We start from the raw sequence: 21,617 nt of genomic DNA, 5'->3' as shown, positions 1-21,617 counted from the left end.
GCAACTAGCACTAAAATTAAACATCTTAGCACAGGGTCCTTTGGCTTGTCCCAATGCAGTGGGCAATGCAGAAACTATTTTTATAGGTCTTAAGTAAATGGTTTCACCTTCAACCGTAAGGCTTTATGCATAAGGAAATAGAAATAAAAATGTAATAAAAAAGATGTATTGCCAAAGTAAGTTGAACCCTTTAGTCACCTGCTAATATATGAAGGCCTGGAAAGTCACTGATGCTGTGGAAATGTGTGAGATAGCTATAGGAAAGACGCAGGAATGAGGTGTGAGCGGCTTCCTGCTAAATTAAGCATCCTTAAACAATCCAGGACACCGGGGGTTTTGTGGAACATAGACAGGGCTCATGAACTGTCACTCATGGCCCATACACTACTAGTTGTAACACATCAGTTTGGCAGGGAAGCTGGAACACACAGCACTGACAGCACTGACAGCACTGACAGCACTGACGGATTAACAGACTGACTCTTTGACTGACACATGCAATGTCATGTCCAGAGACGGAGACTGCAAAGCAGCACGTGAAGCCTGACATTCACCCTCTGTTCATAAATGATGTGCAGTTACCAGTCTTGACAAACTAGTCATTGCCATCTATAACTAGCTTTTCAGAAGATGATTGATAATTTGACATGGTAATAGAAACACAGTAAACCCACAAAAGGCCACACCTATCCCAACCTTATAGCAATGCAACAGCTGCTGAAGCCTGGGGATATTTTGTGCTGGCCTACCACTTCTCCTGTCCTCTTTTCTCTTGTACATCCTTTTGCATACCACTAGGTTTGCTCCACTGAACCACATCTCTGCAAAATATGTCAGCCATATTTGTATTCTGATTGTGTTCCACATCGTGTTCATGTTCTTTGGCTCCCCCCAAAGGATGTCTCTGTTTGCCAGTCCCTCATCACAACCATGCTGACATCTTAAAATAGAAAAGGACATCACTATAACAACATAAGCATCCTTCATATAGGACTCATTTCATTTTGTTTTCAGACGGATTTAAGTAAAATAGTGCATACTACTACTACTATTACTACTACTACTACTTATAATATTTTTTTTATCAGAAATATCTAGTGCTCGTTTACACATCACACGGAGGCCTATGAAAACTAACACACACACACACACACACACACGCACACACACGCACACACACACACACACACACACCAAAGACACAAGTCATCACGTTGCTGTCCACATACCTGTGAAGGAGGTCTTGGTGATGGGTGGTGGGTTACACATGGGTGATCTCCTGTTGTGTGTGGGGGGGGGGAGAGAGAACAAACACACAGACTTGACTCGTTTCCTTCCCAAAACAATAAAATCAGTTGTTTTCGCCAAACTCTCTACATGACTCTCAGTGGTAACTAGGCAGCATCTCCCTTAGTCTTCACTCATCACATCTCTCACTTCTCGTTTAGGGAGCACTACGGCGGAGGGCGCCTTTACAGAGCCGACTGCTGCTGTTGTTGTAGTACCCAATAAGAACAGCAGAGGGCGAACAAAGCTAGACTGTGTGCAAGCACTCGGCACAGCAGAGGCAGGTACAGCATGTTAATTAGGGCAGTAGTACAGAAGGAGAGTATGTTGACTACAAAACAATGCTATTGGTGTAGTAGGGCTATAGTGAATATGATCAAATACTGTGATAGGGAAGTATCAGTAGTGTACAGCTATGATGACTGTTAACTATAAACAGAATCTCTCCTCCAATAATTACAGCTTTCATTTCTGTCTGAAAAAAATCAATAAAAGGGAGCAGTAGTGCTTTTGGCAACTTACTTATTGGATGCTCTGTCTTGTTGCAGATTGGTTAATGCACCAAAATTGTTCCGTACAGTTCTCAAACTGGCGAGAACCTGAAGGAGATATGGCAGAGTAGGACAGAATTATTTGTACTTTTTCAGTGCAAGAATATACACATCTACCTATATATATATATAACAGCATATAACATCAAAACAAAACAGTAAGATTGACACCTCACCTGTGCAAATGGCGTTACAATCATATCGTCACCATGACTGGAAGACAGAGAGAGAGTGACAGATCTAATGTTAGATCTAGGCCTATATAGACATATTGACATTTTACAACACAGGAGTATGTTTTCTGGAAGGACAAGGGGGGGGGGGGGTGGAGTTTGGGGATGAGGGGGGTTTGGTGGTGGGTCATCACATCGGATTAGGATCAGTGTCTCAGATACATTCTGTCATAGTGACATGTTTACTCTAGACATCAGCTACCAGCTGAGCCCCCATTGTGCAGAAAGACAGACAAATTCAAAATTCATAAAAAGGTTTACCATAGTTTCAGCCATTGGTTTCAATAAGAGACTTTAAGGGCTTTGTTTATTGGGCGTGTCTCAGTACACATAAGCTAGACCTATATTCAAAGAACGCCATTTCCCTTCAGCAGCACCTACCAATAGATTCACTAAGGACACTAAAACCTGCCTGTATCCCACATGGCTCTCTTTGCACTTGCTGTATAGACAGATAATGTCACTCACACTTTCCCTCTCTTTCCATTCCTTCCCATCTCCTCTCTCCCTTGTCATGTGCTCCTTTATTTGGCTCAGGCTATCACAGTCTGTTTATTCATTTTTATCCAGGGAATGTCAACTGAACATGTTTGCCCTGTTTCACATACTCTGCTGGAGCAGTTGGGGGTTAGGGGCCTTGCTCAGGGGCACATGGACGCTGGAGGAGGGAGGGGAGAACGTAACTCATTCACGTTCTTTCCCAGACAGTCTGACTGGAAACCTTCAAGTCACAACCCCCCCACCGTGTCATGTGTCTGTGTGACTGTCAACATTTGCTCAGGTGACAAGAGTGTGTTAGTGACATAGTCACGTAGTACACAGTGTATTACTCAGGTCTACTAGACCACAGGCACATCACGGACACACCTACTGGCTCATGCCCAATGACAACAAATCTCTGATATGCACGTCCAAGGAGACACAAGCTGGTCATGTGCTCCCATTGCAAGACGAATGCAAGATAGTTACTGCAAATATGACTACATGTCAATATGACTATTACATTTAGAGAGGGAGATACAGAAATTACATAGAAAGGAAGGAATCAAGGAAGGAAGGGTGGAAGGAAGGATGGAAGGAGAGTGCTGCATTCTTACAGTTGCACTGGCACTAATTTCTCCCTTCCATCACCTCTACACTACATGGAATGGGTGGTGTTTGATGGCTCATCTTTTATTTAGCTTTCAATCATTTATTTGGCCAAAACTGGCATAGCCCTATTTGATGGCTTGATGGTTCTCCAGAAAATGTCTCCTTGCTAAGCATTTTATGAAATGGAAACATGATTTATTATTACAGCCTTTAATTTAATTGTTAGGCTGTATTTTTTTTAGAATTTTATAAAGGGAACTGTTAATAGTTGTTTCCTGCTAGCTATCTCAATTTGCCTATTATATCTGAGTCAATAAAATTGGAAACAATCAGTCAATTGTCTGACAGCATTTAATGTAAAAGGGATTAATGATAACTTGTAAAAATGGTGGTTTAAAATGGGGTAACTGGATACTAGGCGAGGTCATGGCAGGGTCACTGGTCCAATAATACAAATCAGTAAGGAGGAAGTGTACAGTTACTCCAAGACTTTACTTTCCATCCTTTTCATTATTTGTCTTTCCTTCAGACTGAATGCTCTGTTTTCAGTCAATATTCTTATTTCCTGTAGCAGTGAGAGTACATGTAACTAGATAGCCACCATAGTATGGGAAATGAGGAATATGCTATCAAAATACACCGGACGTTGACCCTGAAAATGCCAGCTGATTTGCTCATGTGCGTTGACCTCCTTTCTAGAGTGTGTGCTGCTAAAGCTGTGAGGCAATGGGGAATTAGAATTATTAAACTCAGGAGGCAAAAACTGGTAAAATGCACTGCACAAATCCCTCTAACTATCTTCATGTGTTATATGGAAATAAATTGACTATTTGGCAATTATCAAAGAGTCACATTAACTCTGAAATGGACTGAACTGTGCTTGTGGGTAAGTTGTTACTGACTGTCTTGTTTATGCTACGGGACATGGCTAAGAATAGAGTCCTCTCTCAATGTGACCCCACACAATCAGCTGTCAGTCATGCAGACTTCCCACCATGGCCAAAACAGCCAGGGCAATGGCTATAAGACCTGGCTATAGGGGATAATAAACATCAAACCATCACACATTCACTAGGATAAAAAAATGTCAATATTCACTGAAAGGTACTGTGGTAAGGATAATAAACTGTGGTTAAAACAAAAATATACAAAACACATTAGAAAGAGCAAGACAGGGAAGACAGAGGGAAGTGAGAGTGAGAGAGAATAAAAAGAAAGCTGCAGAGGGGCACTGAGACATTAAGTGTAAGCAAAAAAAGATACCATCCACTCACATGTCACTGGCAATGGAGGAGTTTCGGGACATGGACTTGGGCGAGAGGTCGTAGTCACTGTCGGAGCGATAGAGGAACGACTCTCTCCGTTGGCTGTGGACAAAGTTGGCCTGCAGGATGAGGCCGGACCCCGGGCTGGCCATGGGGTCCAGGGGGCTGCGACCCGATGATGTGCCATTGTCCACATCAAAACTGGATTGACAGAGAGAAAGAGAGATGGGGAGAAAGAGAGAATGATCAGAATCTGAAAATCATCTTAGAACAGAATTCAAATGTTATTTTGATGATCTTTGACAGTTCAAGCAACATTTCTGAACATGTTAAACTCTCCAGTGACGCTCCAAAAGAGTAACCATGGATGTAATGCTAAAGAACCAAGATTATCAAAAGTGAAATTAAGAGGGATGGTTTGTAGGGATGCACCGGTTTTCTGGGGCCGATTCCGATTTTTAAACAGTGTGATCAGCCGATCACCAATCTGATTGCTGATTGAAATTATGCATTTCACCCAGACTCTCTTGTAAAAGTGCACAGCAAGCATGAATACTACCCTAAAATTCGAATATCCTACTGTGTTTAACAGATTGTTCTTATGGCTGCATAACATACCTGGCCTATCCATGTGTGAGTTTTTATCCAAACATAGTAATTACATGCTAGTGTGTGTGTGATGACTGATGTGCTTATTCAACTCCTGCCAGTGGTAGCGCATGAAAAGTTTTTCATTGCAGCAGCATAGGCTCTGCCTTCTGTCCAATGCATTAAACTGGTTCTAATCTCTGATCATAGGCTGTGAAATTCAAAACACAGTGTCGGAAATGAACTGTTGATGCCAGATGGACGACATGCCCACGCTACTCACATTCTGCTGACTGCTGCAAACTGGCTAATACATTCAACCGCTTTCCTGATCAGGATTTTGATCGGGCAATCGTTGATGACCTAATTAGAACGTCTATTATGATCGGTGGCCAATTGATCGGTGCCTCCTTTATTGTCGGAGCAAACTGCAGCGCTAACCCTGGCAATCAACACTCTATCCATCCAGTCATTCTACATCCAACAAGCCAACATGCGCTGTCATCAGTGCACAGTAGTACTGGACCACTGGGAACACCTCTGCTCTGATAACGCCACTGACTCAGCCTAAACCCTCTCCGCAACACTGACACCATTTCCCACCGCGATGTCACGATGAGCTCCTTAGTGTCTCCCAGGTGATCGTCCGCCCAGGTGATGACTAACGCCTGCCACCAGGGAGATCTGCCTCATCGCCAGGGTTACCAAGCAATCCCATAATCCCGTCAGGTGTAGTTGCTGAGGTCGCGGTAGGGGAATTCCCCGTAACGTGACGTCAAACACTCAGAGGGATGACGTCCCCTTTGTCATCATCATCCTCCTCATCCTCATCACTATGGGAACAGCCTCAGTATTAATTCTATATCATCTGTGCTTCAGTCGGTACGGGACACCCTGCTCATGTCGATGTTCGCCTTCCATTGCCGGTGTGTGTGTGTGTGTGTGTGTGTGTGTGGACTGACATGCATATGTCTGTGCATGAGCATAGGATGTCCTCAGAACAGAGTGAACAGTGCGAGATGAATGCTCACGCTGTCTCAGCTCTGTCTGTGCTGTGTGTTTGTTCATGTATTGACTGTGTACGTGTGTGGGTGTATTTGTGTGTGTGTGTGTGTGTGTGTGTGTGTGTGTTAGGGTTAGGGTGGTTGTTTGTTTGTAGGGAGCATGTCATTGCATGCATGTCTCCCATAAATCATCCAGTTACCTTGTCATTACATGATTGAGAATTGACTAACTTTGCTATCAGTACCCCTTATCTCTTCTCCCAAGCTCATATGTTTTCTACAGAGCGTTTCACACCTTCAACAATTGATGAATTATAGGCTTAACAGACACTAGTTATAAACACCTTGTACTACATTGAGCATGTTCGGTTTGTAGGTTGAGAAAATGGAGGTTCACTGATTGTAGTCATGGTTTATGAATGTTTTGTGAGAGAGACTTTGAGAGGAAGAAGTAATTATGCTGACTTTTCTCCCCCAGGGCCGTATCACTGCAACAGGCCAGGGCTCAGGCTTACACACCCAGAGCTGCAACCATCTATTATGGATGGGGTCTCTCTCTCTCTCTCTCTTTCTCTCTCTCTCTCACGCACACACACACACACACACACACACACACACACACAAACAATGTGAAACCATACACCAGTCATCAGTGTTTTCTCTCTCTAGCTGCTTTTCCACAGGCCAGATTTTCCACCTCCACCCATCCCATCCATCTGTGTTACAAAAGAGCCACATAATGAGACTATGTGCATTAAAATGCATTATCTATGGACTAGGTGCACAGTATGGCCAGCATTCTCTAAGGGCCAAATTAAAGCCTGAGTGCTGCATTTTACCATAAGAGTAAACCTCATTATCACTTGATGAACTGTAAGATAAACAATACATGGGGGAGAAAGCCTAATCAGTGACTTCCACTTCCTTACTTAAGTAGAAGCACTGTTACCTCAAAGAAATTTTACTCAAGATCGAGCAAAACTTGAAGAGAACACATACTTTAAAACACACTAGAGTTACCAGAACAGTTACGTTTCACCTCTGAAACAACAGGGCTATTCATTTACACCCGAATCTAAGCTCTACACAGCCACAACAAGTACACAGGACATGCCAGACATTTTTTCCACAACAACTAAATGGGTAAATGCAGAGTTATCGCCTTGTGATCTCTCTGAGAAGCAGGAGATAAGTGAGTGTGAGCCTTGGTTGTGGAATGGAATAGTTTGGCCCTCGGCCTGACAACTGAGGGAGGGGCAGTCACATTGTCCTCCTCTGTCTTAACTACCTCTTTATCTTAGATAAACACACACACACACACACACACAAACACACAAACACACACACACAGCTTGGGATGACTTCCTGTCTTCCCTTGGCTCACCCCAACCTTTGTCTCTGAAGCTTGGTTCACTGCACTGAGCCCTGTCTTTCTATATTCTATATTTCTATATTCTGCACTGGATCAACAGCATCTGAGTCTAAAGCAGTAATAACCTAAACTGCAGCCCCTCATCCCCCCTTTCATCCCCGCCCCCTTATCACATCAATCGACTGATACTTTCCATCTGTTCTCCTGACTGAAGTTGTGAAAAACCACACTCTCTCTCTCACACACACAAACACAAACACACAAGTCAGAAAACTCATCATAACTTCTCACTCCAAGCACAGGTCAGTCAAGTCTCCAGCTGTCCTGTGCGATAAGTGTGTATGGGTGTTTGTGTCGTAATCTGTGAGCAAGAGAGAGAGAGAGAGTGAGAGAGGCACATGACAGATCGAGAGATAGTGAAAGTGTTTAAACATGACACCCAGCATATGTTAAGCAACTGACTCATTATCACACGTATTCTGACGTCACAGCCCACATAGATTTTAGGCAGCACTCTGACACGTAACTCTCACACACGCATCACTACACACACCTCACAATGCATATTCTGGATATGTATGGTGTGACTGCACTGACACACCCTCTTTGGAAATCCTAGAAATGATATTCACCACCAGCTAGCTGTGATATTGCACCAGCATTGACATCACAGTAGGAATGTCTGTTTTTTTTTCTACTCTGACACAAAGCCACAGCCTTTGATGAGTAAGCATATGCAAAAAATGAACAAAAATGTCAACACCCTTATGACTGTGCTGTGAGATTCAACAGTCAACTCACAGGAGTGGTATTAGGGAGCTGAGGAGGAAATACAACATAGAGGCTGAAACAGTAGGCAACCAAACCCAAAAAGGGAGTGAACCAGGGCCAAGATCTGATTGGCTAGAAATAAATCATTTTACCCCACAATCATTGGACAGGAGACAGGAAGCTCTTTCAAGCTGGTCCAGATATCCCATCTGCTGAATATCACTGCTAACAGTGGAGAAGCCATATATGTCCTCACCTTCCCCGGGGTCGTCCAGAGTTTAATACTCACACCGACTTTCCTTTCCATCTTTACACATTAGAATCACGAGGAAGAGGCAGCGGTGGGACAACTGCATCATTGGTATTTTTCCAAAAGAACATCAAGATTTTGCTCTCGCTTTCATACACAGAGATAATCTGCTCTGACGTAAAACAGAAAAACCCAAAAGCAGTCCAATTTTCAACTTTCTTGTATATCCACATGGTCAGAGCAATTAATAGCTGTAAATTCTGGACTAGCGTTTGACCCATATGGGTTTTTGAAGGCTGATACTGATAATTTTGTATCGGTGCTGCCAATTGCAGATACTTTACACCATAATTAACACATTATTGTCAGGGTGGAAAAATCCTCTGAAACAGCATGGGACCATGGAACAATAAAACTCTCAGCTGAAACCCAGACTAATTAAATTCTTTTAGGTGGGTCAGCAGCTCTTTAAGCCTCTCTTTAATCTATTCAATAGTACTGTAGGTGAAAGTCACACACCACCTTTAAATAACTAATTTACAAAAAACCTATTGAACAATTAAATGAAAAAATAAAATGTGCAACCACAATAAAATGTTCTGTTTTCATGTATGTGATCAGGGAGGAACCATCATCTTATCGTGGATGACATGACTGAAGACATGACTGGCCGCTTTGTAATATTTACTGTAATCAAAGCCCAATATCGGCCCGATATATTGGTAAACTGATATATCAGTCTGATCCTACTCTGGACCCGAAGGTGGTTCACAGGAAAATTAAACAAAACACAGATTCATTTTGAAGAAATGTGCATTCAAAGCTCCTGGCTGTATCATTTTGCCAAAACTTTGTGGTAAAGTAAACTGAATAAAATATTGTGGAAGAGTTACTTGTAATTTGACTACCAACAAGAGAAGACTTGAAGAATACAGTTTCCCACAAGTCCCACAGGAGTAGAGTTTCCTGAATGGGTTTCAGGTTGCAAGCAAATAATTTTGGCATTGTGTGTCGCCAGAGAAAAAAAACTTTCCAATGCACTGTAATAGGGCATTTGGTAGGTCAAAACATGAGGTGGTTGTAAGGCTACTGAGCTAGATGAGTAGTGGCTACTGTGATTTTATACTGTAGGACGTTCCTGGGTCACACACATGCCTCAGGACAGTCTCAACAGCACAGCTCTTTCTCGCTCTCCCTTTGTCGCCGTCATCACTTCTGTTTCGATCTACCCGCTCTCACTCACTCTCTCTCTCTCTCTACCCCTCTCTCTCTCTCACACACATATACACACACACATACACAAACTGCATAGCTCAGATCAATGACTCATTCATTCTCAGCCTTGGGTCATTTGAGCAATTATAAAAACCACAGGAGTTGACATGAGAGAGCTGTGAGGAGACTTACTGTAGGGAGAGGTCAGGCCATAGTGTCTTTGTTAAATTATCAACTTGGGGGAAGACAGTGCAGCATTGTTTTCCCAACAGTCATTGGTGGGCAAGAAAATTTCCAACATTGCTAGAGACAATGTTCAATGGAAATATTATGATTTTGTCTTTTTTTTCTCCCCAAAAAGCAAAGTAGTACAGAGCATTGTGTTTAGAATTAGTGCTTTTCATACTGAATCAAAAAAAGGGTTAAAATCTACACTACAACTAAAACTGGGTCAAAAACAAGGACAGACGTGCAACCAAAATTACGCACAACCTCCACTGCTGAAAAAAAAAAAAAAGACTGCAGTGAGGGATATGTTAGCAAAGTGTGGAGAAGTGTGGAGCAGAACAGAGGTGTATGTTGAAGCAGACAGAGGGAAGACGACACTGGATTTATTTTAGAAAGCTGCGAGGACACAGAGGGGAGCATGCAGAGGAAGGACAAGGAGAGATGTGTCAGGACTGTGTGTGTGTCTTTATGTGTGTGTGTGTGTGTGTGTGACTGTTCACAGGCAGCGTCTATGTTTATGTGCATGAGTGCGTTTGTCTGCATGCATGCGGGTGTGTGTGTGTGTGTGAGCCTGTGTGTGTGTGTGTGTGTGTAGGCTGCGTGTGAATGCACTAACCTTGACCATGTTCTAAATGCAAAACAACAACAACAACCCACAAAAAAAAGAAAAAGAAGCCAAAGGTGACAGGGAGGCAGGAGAAGGGGCACTGATGACATTTTTGATGTCACACACACACACACATACGCAGTGGACAAGCAATGCAGGTTAGGTGACAAACCGAATGTCATGGGACACGGTGACGTCAGAGTCAACACTTTGATGTCTGCCGGACATGTTTACACCCCTGATCACTTTAAATAGGTGACACCGATGTGCAGTTGAAAGATAAGGTGCTCTGGCAAATCAGGAAAAAGTGTCGTGTTTCCATTTTCCATTTAAGGAATGTGACCCACTCTGACTCAAACCCTGTGACAATGTGTTTTCCAAAGTGAACAATGAATCAAAGCAGAGACACACACATTACAGCAAATAGGAATGTGTTTTTAGACAAGTTGGCCGGTTAAACAAGGGTGTGGAAAAGAGACAGAAGAGGAGTTGTCAGGTATAAAACCCCAAGATGCATCACCGCTTCTGTGGATGTCGTACTGACAGATAAGCAATGTGACTGTTACATGGTTTAATGTGCCTAATGTAGAATGATGAGTAATATGACAGAGCAGATAGAGAGAGAGAAACCAAGTATCAAGAAGCCAGCACCTACAGTGCAGTTAGGCCATGGAGATAAGTGACTGACCAGTCACTGATAACCGAGCTATGGTTCCCACTATCTGGCCCATACATGCACACCCCTTCTTAGTCACACACATAAGCGGATGCACACATGCGAATACACAAGGACACCATGCGAAATTACCACCCGCCAAGCGCCAAATGCCGGTGAAATTTGTCTTTGGCAGATAAATCAATAAAGGTCACCCGTCACACTGGCTGGTAACTTTTTGCGACGATAACATTTGAAAGTCTCCACGCAAGTTCTGCTACACTTTGTGATGAATGACACACATGATCCATTGTATAAGTGAGTGAGCAAGTTTAAATTAACACACACTACCTGATTCTGTACGTGAAATTGCACTGAAAATAGGTAGAGTGACATATTTATATGAAAAATTATCCTTGACTGTTTTTTTGTTTTTTTTAGTTTACCAGCATTTGGTGAGTGAGGCAAAAACTTAATTTCAGACTTTGACACCAAGGGCCTCTCTCTCTCTCTCTCTCTCTCTCTCTCTCTCTCTCTCTCTCTCTCTGTTTTTTCTTGCCCTCCCTCATGAGGTATGAAATGAATCCATTACTTTAGTCGGACACTGACACCAAGGGCCTCTCTCTCTCTCTCTCTCACTCCCCTCTCTGGTTTTTCTTGCCCTCCCTTGTCAGGTATGAGCGAAGTGAATCCATCACTTTAGTCGTGACACTGCTTCAGTGCTCACTGTCACTGTGCCATTCAGAACAGTCAGTCAAGCATGAGAGACATACAAAGACGTCACCATGGTAATGCACTGTCGCCTCAGTTAGGTAACCTGCATGCTGTAAGGCCATGAGGGGCTAGATAACCTGTAACCTTCAGTATTTACAGCCTGCCTGAGATGACTAACTGGGAACTGACAAAGACCAGATGCAAACACTTAACCGGGCCCAGTCCAGTTCAAAGTCACACATTCCCCACTCCTCCACGCTTTATCTAACCACACCATACCATCACTGCTAATTTTGGAAGTGTGGAAAAGGTGTGGGGCTAACAAGATTTCACAAACATCCACTCCTCCCTCTCTCCTCTCCTTCACCTCTCCAGACTTCAAGCCACGTTTACTGGGCCTACAAATGCCGATGGCTACTCAAATGTCTGCGTTGGCAAACCTTGGGCCCGTGTTTACCTGGATGGGTGGAGGGGGGTTTGAGTTGAGTTCCTCCTGGCCCAGGGGGCAGGTCACACCCCGGACCGCGTCATTGTCTAAAACACACACTCACACACTCAAACACACATGAGCCCACACAGATCACAAACATGCATGCACACAAAGATGCATCTGCTTGCACAAACATACAGTAGAGACACACACACATAGATACTTTGCTAGCGTGTCTAGTGTGTTTATCTTGCTGAAGACAACAAACATGGATGACAAAAGGTGACAAAAAGGGGGAAACTCATCTCTTTCTGCATGACACACGCACATACACAAATACACCCACCGACAGTATTGGTTTTCACCTGCTTTCATCTGCTCTTCACATTAGATTTCTCTCTGAAAACGCAAGTCTTGCTAAAATCCAGAATCATGTCCACAAACGTAAAAAAAAAAAAAATGTCTCTAAGTTGCACACATTCCCTGTAAAGTACAAAGACAATAAAAAGGCACAGACAAAGGAGAAACAATATAATAATATAAGAGGCGTACAGTGTAGATAGAACAGTAAATAACAGAACAGAGGAAGGCAGGACAGATGGAGGAGGCGGTATGCTTTGTCCAGCCGAATATTGTTTTTGGTAGCCATTCAAAAAGATGGCTCATACTAACTCAGCACTGCCAACTTCTCGGCTTTTAACATGAGAAGCCCACATTCTGCGTTCTGCAGCTCCGACACTTAAGACAGGGCCAGCTCGGGGTTTCTGTGACGGAAAGGTTACAGCAACACTGTGACTTTAATAAACTCTCGTACAGCATCAAACCACAGCATGTCATTCGGCGGCACTGTTCGGCGAGCTCGTACCCTCAAAAGACCTAATTAATAATGAGTCTTTATTTTCGCACAAGCTTAATTCCCTGCTGGAGAGGTTGTAGGGAAGGATAATGAACTGACAGTGTGAGAACAGAGTGAACCCTGCAGGGAGGTCCATCAGGGTCCAAACACATGCTGGGGGGCCCAGAGACAAACCCCCTACCCCCCAACCCGCCCCCCCCACCCCCCGCCGGCACACTGTGTATTTGTCCACGGTTGTTCTGCTCCGATACAGCACTGCCTGCGAGTAGCACAGAGGGAAAACTGTGAAAATAAACTTCCAGTGTTAAAGCGAAAGGGCAGATCCAGTTTCTTCGTAGGCAATGAGCGCTGACAGCCAAGGACAAGTTGAGACAGGAGGGGAAGGAGACGGGAGAGAGAGGGCAGGGCCATTTGTGCCCCTGGCACTGCATTCTACGTCCTATCTATTTATCTGAAGCCATGTGCAGACAGGAGGATGTATGGACTGGTGGAGCGACACAACGCATTCCTCAATGAATGACGTTCGCTGTGTTGCAGCCTTGTGTGTGTCTTCATTTCATTAAGTCCAATTTCATAGGTTGAATAGACAGTGAGTTCAGTGAGCACATCACAGGGGAGACATACCAGAGTCACAACAACGTCAGCAAATGACATGCTCTTTCTACTCCGCATGCTCGTCTGATAAAGCATAACATACACTGGGCAAAAAAGGACAGAGCTAACCTAATCTTCTGAGGCCAGAACGTGGCATGCTTTACAGAGAAAACTAAAAAAAACTCACAGAGAAACCCTGAAACTGACATATCTACAGGGTACAGAGGGTTTTTGCAGCACAGCTCAGGAAGAGGGGGGAGGAGGTTTGATTGGAGCGGTGGATGAGAGAGCGGTGGAGTTCAGATGACAGTTGTCAGATACACAAACGACATTACGCAGACAGAGAGGAAAAACTGAAAAGGAAGGAAAGGGGCTAAACTGATGAGGCGGGGAAAACTGAACAGGAAGGAAAGAGACTGAACTGGTGAGGCAGAGTGAAAGTATTAATGAGAGATAGGTAGACAGACAAGCAAATGGAGAGACACGCATAATAGGATAAACATGGGTTTTGCCAGCAGGGAAAGTTGCCTATTATCTATTTACCATATTCCCTCCGTGTTCCTCAGCGAGCTGGTAGAACGCGACCGCGGCTTCAGAATGATACTCATGGTCTGGCGTCTCCTTCCACATCCACACACACGCGCATACACACACAAAGCCACTCACACACACACACACACACACACACACACACACACACACACACACACCCTCTGGTCCACCTGGAGCACTCTGCCCAGCCACAGTTTCCGCTGCCTCCCTTCAGCGTTAGTCCGGTGTTGCTGACACTCCTGCTGTGACTGGCGGTGAGTTCACACAGATCAAGCCCTCCGTCCAACAGTATTCCACACTCCTGTTCCTCTGCAAGCTTGGATAGTATGACAGTAGGTTGTTCTTTCTCCCTCTCTCTCTCTCTCTCCCTCTCTCTCACCCTCTCTCTCACTTGCACTTGTCTTGCTTGCCAGATCAGCGTGCGATCTTCCTCTTTCCTAATCCAACCGCACACTCTTTCTCTCACTCTCGTTCACTTGCTACTCTCTCTCTTTCAACTCACTGTGTTTTCCTGACTGGTGAAAATAAGATCTCCTCCTCTTCCCACCTCCCTTTTTCCTCCCTCCTTCCCCCAGTATCTCTCTTGCTCTCTCTTTTTACGACTCTCCCAGTCTTTGAGTTACATGACTGTCCTACTCTCTCTCTCTCTCTATCTCGCTCTCTCCGATCTGCACCCTGGGTATGTCTGGAGTGGGAGGGGTTGTTTTGGTCGTAGTAATTCCTTCAAGGGCGGGACTTGTATCCCCTAGTAATCCTAACAATTGTCTCAAATGTCAATCAGCTGGCTGCCACAGTAACCTAAAACCAGCAGCTAAAGCATGCGAATGAGCTGGAAAGAGTGTACAAAGACTGATCCCACTAAACAGAAGCAAGAAATTGGGAAATTCAAGACTTTCATGAAAAGCTCATGCTGTATCTTGGCCAGAAATGTGAGAAATTTTGATTAGTATTTGCTTTTTTATCATTAATTTAGACGACAGGATTGTGTATCACGGTAACTCAATATTATTATGTCATCACGATATGATTCTATTGAAACAAGATGAACGATAACATTGAATTATTGCCCAGCCCTATAGTGACAGATGAAGAATGACAGGAAAGAGGGAGAAAAGATAAAAGAAGGGAAACAAGAGTGGGCAGAGGAGAGAAGATGAATGGGGGGAATGGGTGAAAGACACACAAGTGGCTCCAGGGTTCTAGTTCATAAATTCCCCATAGAAGCACTTTTTTTTATCACTGCGCCCTGATGAAGGCCAATATGGCTGAAACACATTTGAAACCCTTTTGTTACTTTGTGCTAGCCTGACATTTTCTACCCTCTGCACAAGTAAGCCTTTCAATCGGAGAAGAGGCCTCCACACAACTTATTTACTGCATGCGGTCATGACTCACCCGAAAGCAACTCATTTTAGCACTCTCTTGTCAAAGGCTTTGTCAAAAGATTTATATTCCACCAAAACAAAATGTTTTTATTGTTCTTATTATTATTATACCTAAGACAGAGTATTGTAGTTTAGTTTTTATGTATTTATTTGCACATAAAAACACTGGGCAACATAACAGTGCCTTGTCGTCTATAAAAATGGGATCAACAGTGCCTTGCTGTCTATAAAAATGGGGTGAGTGTGGATCTCTGATGGCATCATATCCTGGCAGAGCGCTGGGCCAGGGAGCTAACATTAGAGCTCTCCCAGGCAGACAGGTGTGTCTAGTTGTCTGGCACGTCAATCAAAACCAACATGAGAGCATGTAACACAACGCCAAAAAAAGAAACGGGTATGGTGAGAGTCAGCATACAGCGTGTTGCTTTAGCAAAAGCTAAAACGCTGAAAAGCAGGTACAGTGGTATCACGGCAGAAATCCCCCTTCGAGCATTTATTTATCCTGCATCCATCCTGGATTAGTGCTGGAGACAATTCTGTGTTGAAGGTTATACGGTAGAGCCATATAAAACTCAAAACTCAATGTCTCTCAACCAGCTATGTACCAGACCATTCCATGTACCTCCTGATGGCAAAACCTACTTTTCCAGAAAGGTCTCTATTGGGGATGGAGCACAAGCACAGCACTAGTTCAGCAAACACTGAGTAGAAAGTAGGATTTCTACAATTGCTACCTCTCTAATTGCAGCTCCAAGGATGCAATTTTCCAAGAAAGCGCAGAATCAACGGAAAAACATACTTCCTCGACCCAGTAATAACAAACAGACAAATACAAAAAAGGGCTATGGGAACATTTCTGTGTCATCAATACTGAAGCCAGCCAGGGATGTAAGTAATGACAACAGAGTGACATCAGTCGGAGGATGTTTTGTTTGTGTTCAGAAGAGGAGGGAGTGGAGAGAGAGAGAGCAGAAGAGGAGCCTCACCACTCCAAGGATAATGCATGCATCTCATCTCCAGCTCTTATGAAGGAACAATAGGCTGCTCACTGTCCCCATAGACTGATAATACTGTGGTCATCCACTTTATACCAACTGCTGCTCCAGAGCAAATTAGATGTACTTTTATGTCATAGAATACAGGAGACAGACGAGAGGAGAGAGCAAGACGCACGTCATACACTGATTTCATACATACGCACATGCAACCAGGGGGGCACACTCGCATGTACACACGCACACATACATGAGCAAAGACATGCACACTCTCCACTCATGCAGACACAGCACATGACAACCAATGACAGGAGCTTAACCTCAAAAGAGTTCAGTGCGTTCATGTGCACATTACCTTGAGAGTATGTCTATCGTTCACTCCACACACACACACACACACACACACACATATACACGCACACACACACACATATACACGCACACACACACATATACACGCACATGCACGTGAGCCCGCAATCACATTCATGCACACCAACTCACAGAGAGGCACAGACACTGACACAAAGCCCGAGGGCCTGCATGGCTGTAATAAACTAAGCAAAGCTGAGGAATCACATTGTAAAGCAGGTGTAACAATGTATTTTCAGTAAACTGATGTATAGTATAGATTCCCTAGATAACAATATTTGTCCATACGTTTCAAATTTCATGCCAGACAAGGAACGAAATCTAATAAATGAAACACTTTAGAAGTCTCTCTCTCTTCACCAGCATCCCTCTGACAACGTGGCCGATTTCATGCTGGCTGGGTGGATGGCTGGTAAGTTTTACCCTGAGGTACAGCTAAAATGTGACCATGTGTGGAGCATTTGGAGTGAGTTAAGTTGAATAGGCATATCTAATGCTTTCAGTGTAGCATGGCTGAATGAGGCAATTCAGTTTAGCATGGTCACAGTGGTGAAACTAATCCTGTTATCACGGTCTACACGTTTCATGGGTTGAGACAAAAACAAGAAAACAATCAAAAAATAGGTAAATCTGGCACCCTTTCCCCTACTTTGGGACTAATAAAACCCAACCGTAATTGTTAAGTTGACATGGAAAGCTGCTACGTTAATGGTAGGTAATTTCTATTACATTAATGGGAAATTCATTACATTAATAGGGTTATTACAGCATGAGGTGCAAATTGTTGTTATGTGAATGGTTTATTACATTAATGGAAAGTTATTATATTAACAGTTGTAACACACATCTAATAAGCATTTTAACCATTCATGAATGGTGAGTCACTTCTACTTTATCTTAGAGAGACACCAGTGCCACCTGGTGGTAAAATAACATAGTACATTTCTTGTCATACAAACCGGCTGCAGGGAATAAGTGACCACAGTAAATCATAAAAAATTGACAAATTGATTGATTTTGTTTCAAAGATAGAACCTGCTTCCATGCAGCAGGTATATGGTGCAGATAAACACACTCAGTAAACGGTGATATAAATAGCACTAACTGAAGCAAGGCAGATGGCTGGTCCTCAGTATTGACAAGACAAGGCTCCACCCATATCTATATGTCTAAATGAGCACCAACTATTACCTAAGGTTTACATGAAATACAGTAGAGGCTCCCAGAATATTACACACACACACACACACACACACACACACAAACACACACACACACACACACACACAAACACACACACATGCACACACATAAGACTGTATTGTATGTTCATGCACATACATACAGGCACACAAAAACAGTCAAACAGACACACACAGAAAGGCATACAGCAAATGAGCTAGCGCACCATATTTATGGCTGGTGTCTCTAAGTGCATATTAGAGAAAGGTGGACTGAAAATGGGCCAAACAAGGTCTTAAAACTTTCAGTATTAGCATTAATGGGCAGAGAGTGCTCCGGTTATTAGCTCACTCACTCCTCTGGTTAGTGAACGGACCGGTCGTTCTGAACACCTTGATGCTAACTTGATTATTTATGGTTTGTAAAAGCACCATAGTTGCTTGGTAGTGTGGTACACAGACATTGCACGCACACACACACACACACACACACACACACACACACACTCCAGGCAGACACTATAGGTACAACAGAGTAAACAGCAGAACTAAGGCTTCCACAAAGCTCTAACAACCAGCCACCAAGCAACGAGCATTTACACAACGCTCTGATGTGAACACAGTTCCACTTCGCCGTGTTGCCCAGGTAGAGCTATTTATCAGCTAATGTTCTGATAAGAGAAGCCGCACGCACACCCAGTGCTCTTAGACATACATCACACAAGCGCACACACATCACGCACGCACATGCAACTCATACAAACACATACACATACTATAGACACAGAGCGTGCACGTCACACCCACACAGAATGAGGGAGACAGCTTTAAGCGCCGATCAATGACGGAGACAGGTACGCTTCAGTTCCACTCAGTTGTCCTCTCCAGCATCCAACTGCTCACTGCTTTACTCCATCTCAACCTTTCACATGCAAGCAACAGTTGGGTGTTAACTATAAAAACTGAAAAAACAAGTGAAAGGTTGCATTAAACGGAGGCTTACAAAATTCAATAGTTAAGCTGCACCAATACAGTATGAAAAAGCTGCGTCAGCAAGTTTCTGAAGCAAAATCACATACAGCAAGCCCTAAAAATCCTCAGTACAAGAATGCATAGTCAAAATACAGATTTCAGATTTTGGGTAAGGCTCCTCCACTGACATGCTGCCCCTCTCGCCTCCCCCCTCTCCCTTCCCTCCCCATACACTAATAGTTTCAGTTCCAGAGAGCCGGCATTTACCCTCTCCTGCCACGAGGCTTGATGTCAATGGGCTTGTTGGTGGCGTAGGGCGAGCCGTTGGAGCAGGCATGGCGGTAGCGGGCGATCCTCTCCAGAGAAAGATAGTCAGAGTTCACAGGCAAACTCATCTTACTGAGGTTCCAGCGCCACACATACACACACACACACACACACATACACACACACACACACACTGGTGCCAAGACAAGACGAAGGAAGAGAAAGAGGAAGGATAGATGGAGTGACAAGCCTGATAAAGCTATCTAGGTAGGAAGGAGGGGTGTGTGAGAGAAAAGAGAGGTGGGTGGGAAATGGAGAGAAAGAGAGAGAGAGAGGAGAGGATGCGGAGCGGGGTGTGACTGGGAGGGAGGAAAGGAGTGAGGGAGCTAGGGAGGGAGAGAGAGAGATGCAGGGAGAGGGAGGAGCAAAGTGCAATGGTAGAGTAAACTAATTTGTCTTTTCACTCAGATGTCCATCAAGAACCAGTACTATTGAGAGCCATAAGAATAGCATGTTTTGAGTGAAGATTTTGTAGACTTACTGTATAGATACATTATCACGTTATTTCAATCTCTACATACTACTTCAATGAAAGCTTTCTTTGGTATGGTTTGGGTGGTATGAAGATTAGTTTACAATGGCCGGCCAGTACATTCAATCCAGTCTAGATTAGTCATTTTCCAATAAATTATTGGAAAACGACTAATCTAGACTCAAGCCTGGATTGAATATACTCTGTAATGCCTATCCTTTAATTGATAAGTGCATGGGATGTTAAGGTCCAATGGAGAAGACCAATTTCCACTAGTAGCTATGTTCCACCACTAGGGGGCAGCAGAGTACAGCGTATCTCAGTGTTACCAACCCAAAGCCAACAGCCTTGAGTGATGAGAAATAAATGTCACAAGAATGGCAGTAACTGGAATGTGAGCCATCATTTGCAAGGATTATACTTCAGAGACAAGATATATTGCTCTACTGCTTATAGATGAGGGACACAGCTGTGTCATCCAATAGAGCATCTTCATCTTATGAGCTGCAAGTAAAAGACCAGCCTCAATTTTGCCTGGAAAATGTTATGGTCTTTGAAATCGATGTGTCTTTGAAATCACTGCCATTTGTAAGCGTGCTGCATCATTTTCAGACACCACAACACTGCCAAGGTAAAAAAAAACAAAGCCCTCTCATGATCTCAATCAACAGCCTGTGTCAGTGCTTCAAACTGGCATCTGTCACGGTTGCTGCTAGCAACAGCATTCTTCCACTGGGTAGATTTTTCAGGGTGGGGTGGAGAGTGGGGGGGGGGGGGTTGGCGCTCAGTTAATGCCTTCAAGAACCAGCAGGGGGCAGCCTCCTCTACAGGGAAATGCCAGGGAAGGGAGCATAACAACCACCAGCACACACACAGAGCTGTGAATCTCTCCGGAGTTACGGCTTCTGCTCAGAACTGACAGAAGCAGCCAGCATGTGACAACAGTTCCTGGGTGGACAGGGACGGTGTCAGAGTCGCAGACGTAACGACAGACACGACGGGCTTCTGCACGTCTTGAACATCTGAACACCTCCGCACATCAGCACACACACACTCAAGCGCCCACCTATTGTATGCAAGCACACACACACATGTACAAACAGAAGAAATGCACAGACACAAACAGACACACGGATAAATAGTCTGTCTAATGAACACACACACACACACACACACACACACACACACACACAACCTCTACCTACCTCAACCTTACTGCCTGGCAGCTGAGTCGGCCACACACGATCAGTGGCAGCGAGGAGCTGTGACAGACTGCCAGGTAACTGTGTGACTGTCGTCACTCGGCGTCCCTGAGGCTCACAGCCATGGAAACCAAACCTGGGCTAAAATGTTAGCATCGCCCTGTTCAACTAGTTGGTGTAGTTAAATACTGGCAAAAATGGTGTGACAGTTAAAATATTTGATTCGATTTTATATCTCAAGTAAATTTGTTTGGAAGTGATTTGAAACATCATGTGAACATTTATTGACTCCAGTTGGCAGAACCATCTGGTATTTGAGAAAAGTCACCTAAGTCAAAAGCAAATATTTTAGTTTAAATATTTGAGTATATATATATTAAGTGTCTTTTATTCAATGCCACATGGCTTTCAAGTGCTTTAAAATATATTTATTTAAGCTATGAAAGC

At 43.8% G+C, this 21,617-nt stretch overlaps 1 protein-coding gene across 2 annotated transcripts in view; it reads right to left on the bottom strand.

The window, feature by feature from the left end:
* pde4d (phosphodiesterase 4D, cAMP-specific) overlaps window positions 1–21,617 on the bottom strand; it is a 147,510-nt gene that overhangs the window by 19,726 nt on the left and 106,167 nt on the right. For both annotated transcript variants that reach the window (XM_071536191.1, XM_071536190.1), the window contains exons 2-5: window positions 4,438–4,629; window positions 2,015–2,051; window positions 1,810–1,886; window positions 1,230–1,279 (exon numbers count right to left, since the gene is read on the bottom strand). In XM_071536191.1, coding sequence (XP_071392292.1) covers window positions 1,230–1,279; window positions 1,810–1,886; window positions 2,015–2,051; window positions 4,438–4,629 — 356 coding nt within the window. The remainder of the gene's footprint in view (window positions 1–1,229; window positions 1,280–1,809; window positions 1,887–2,014; window positions 2,052–4,437; window positions 4,630–21,617) is intronic.

The sequence above is a fragment of the Centroberyx affinis genome, unplaced genomic scaffold, assembly GCF_046629955.1.
Source record: "Centroberyx affinis isolate AG114_WGS23_722 - 3 ecotype Tasmania unplaced genomic scaffold, CSIRO-AGI_Caff_v1 ptg002840l_1, whole genome shotgun sequence".
Taxonomy (NCBI): Eukaryota; Metazoa; Chordata; class Actinopteri; order Beryciformes; family Berycidae; genus Centroberyx; species Centroberyx affinis.
This window is presented reverse-complemented; position numbering and strand designations above follow the sequence as displayed.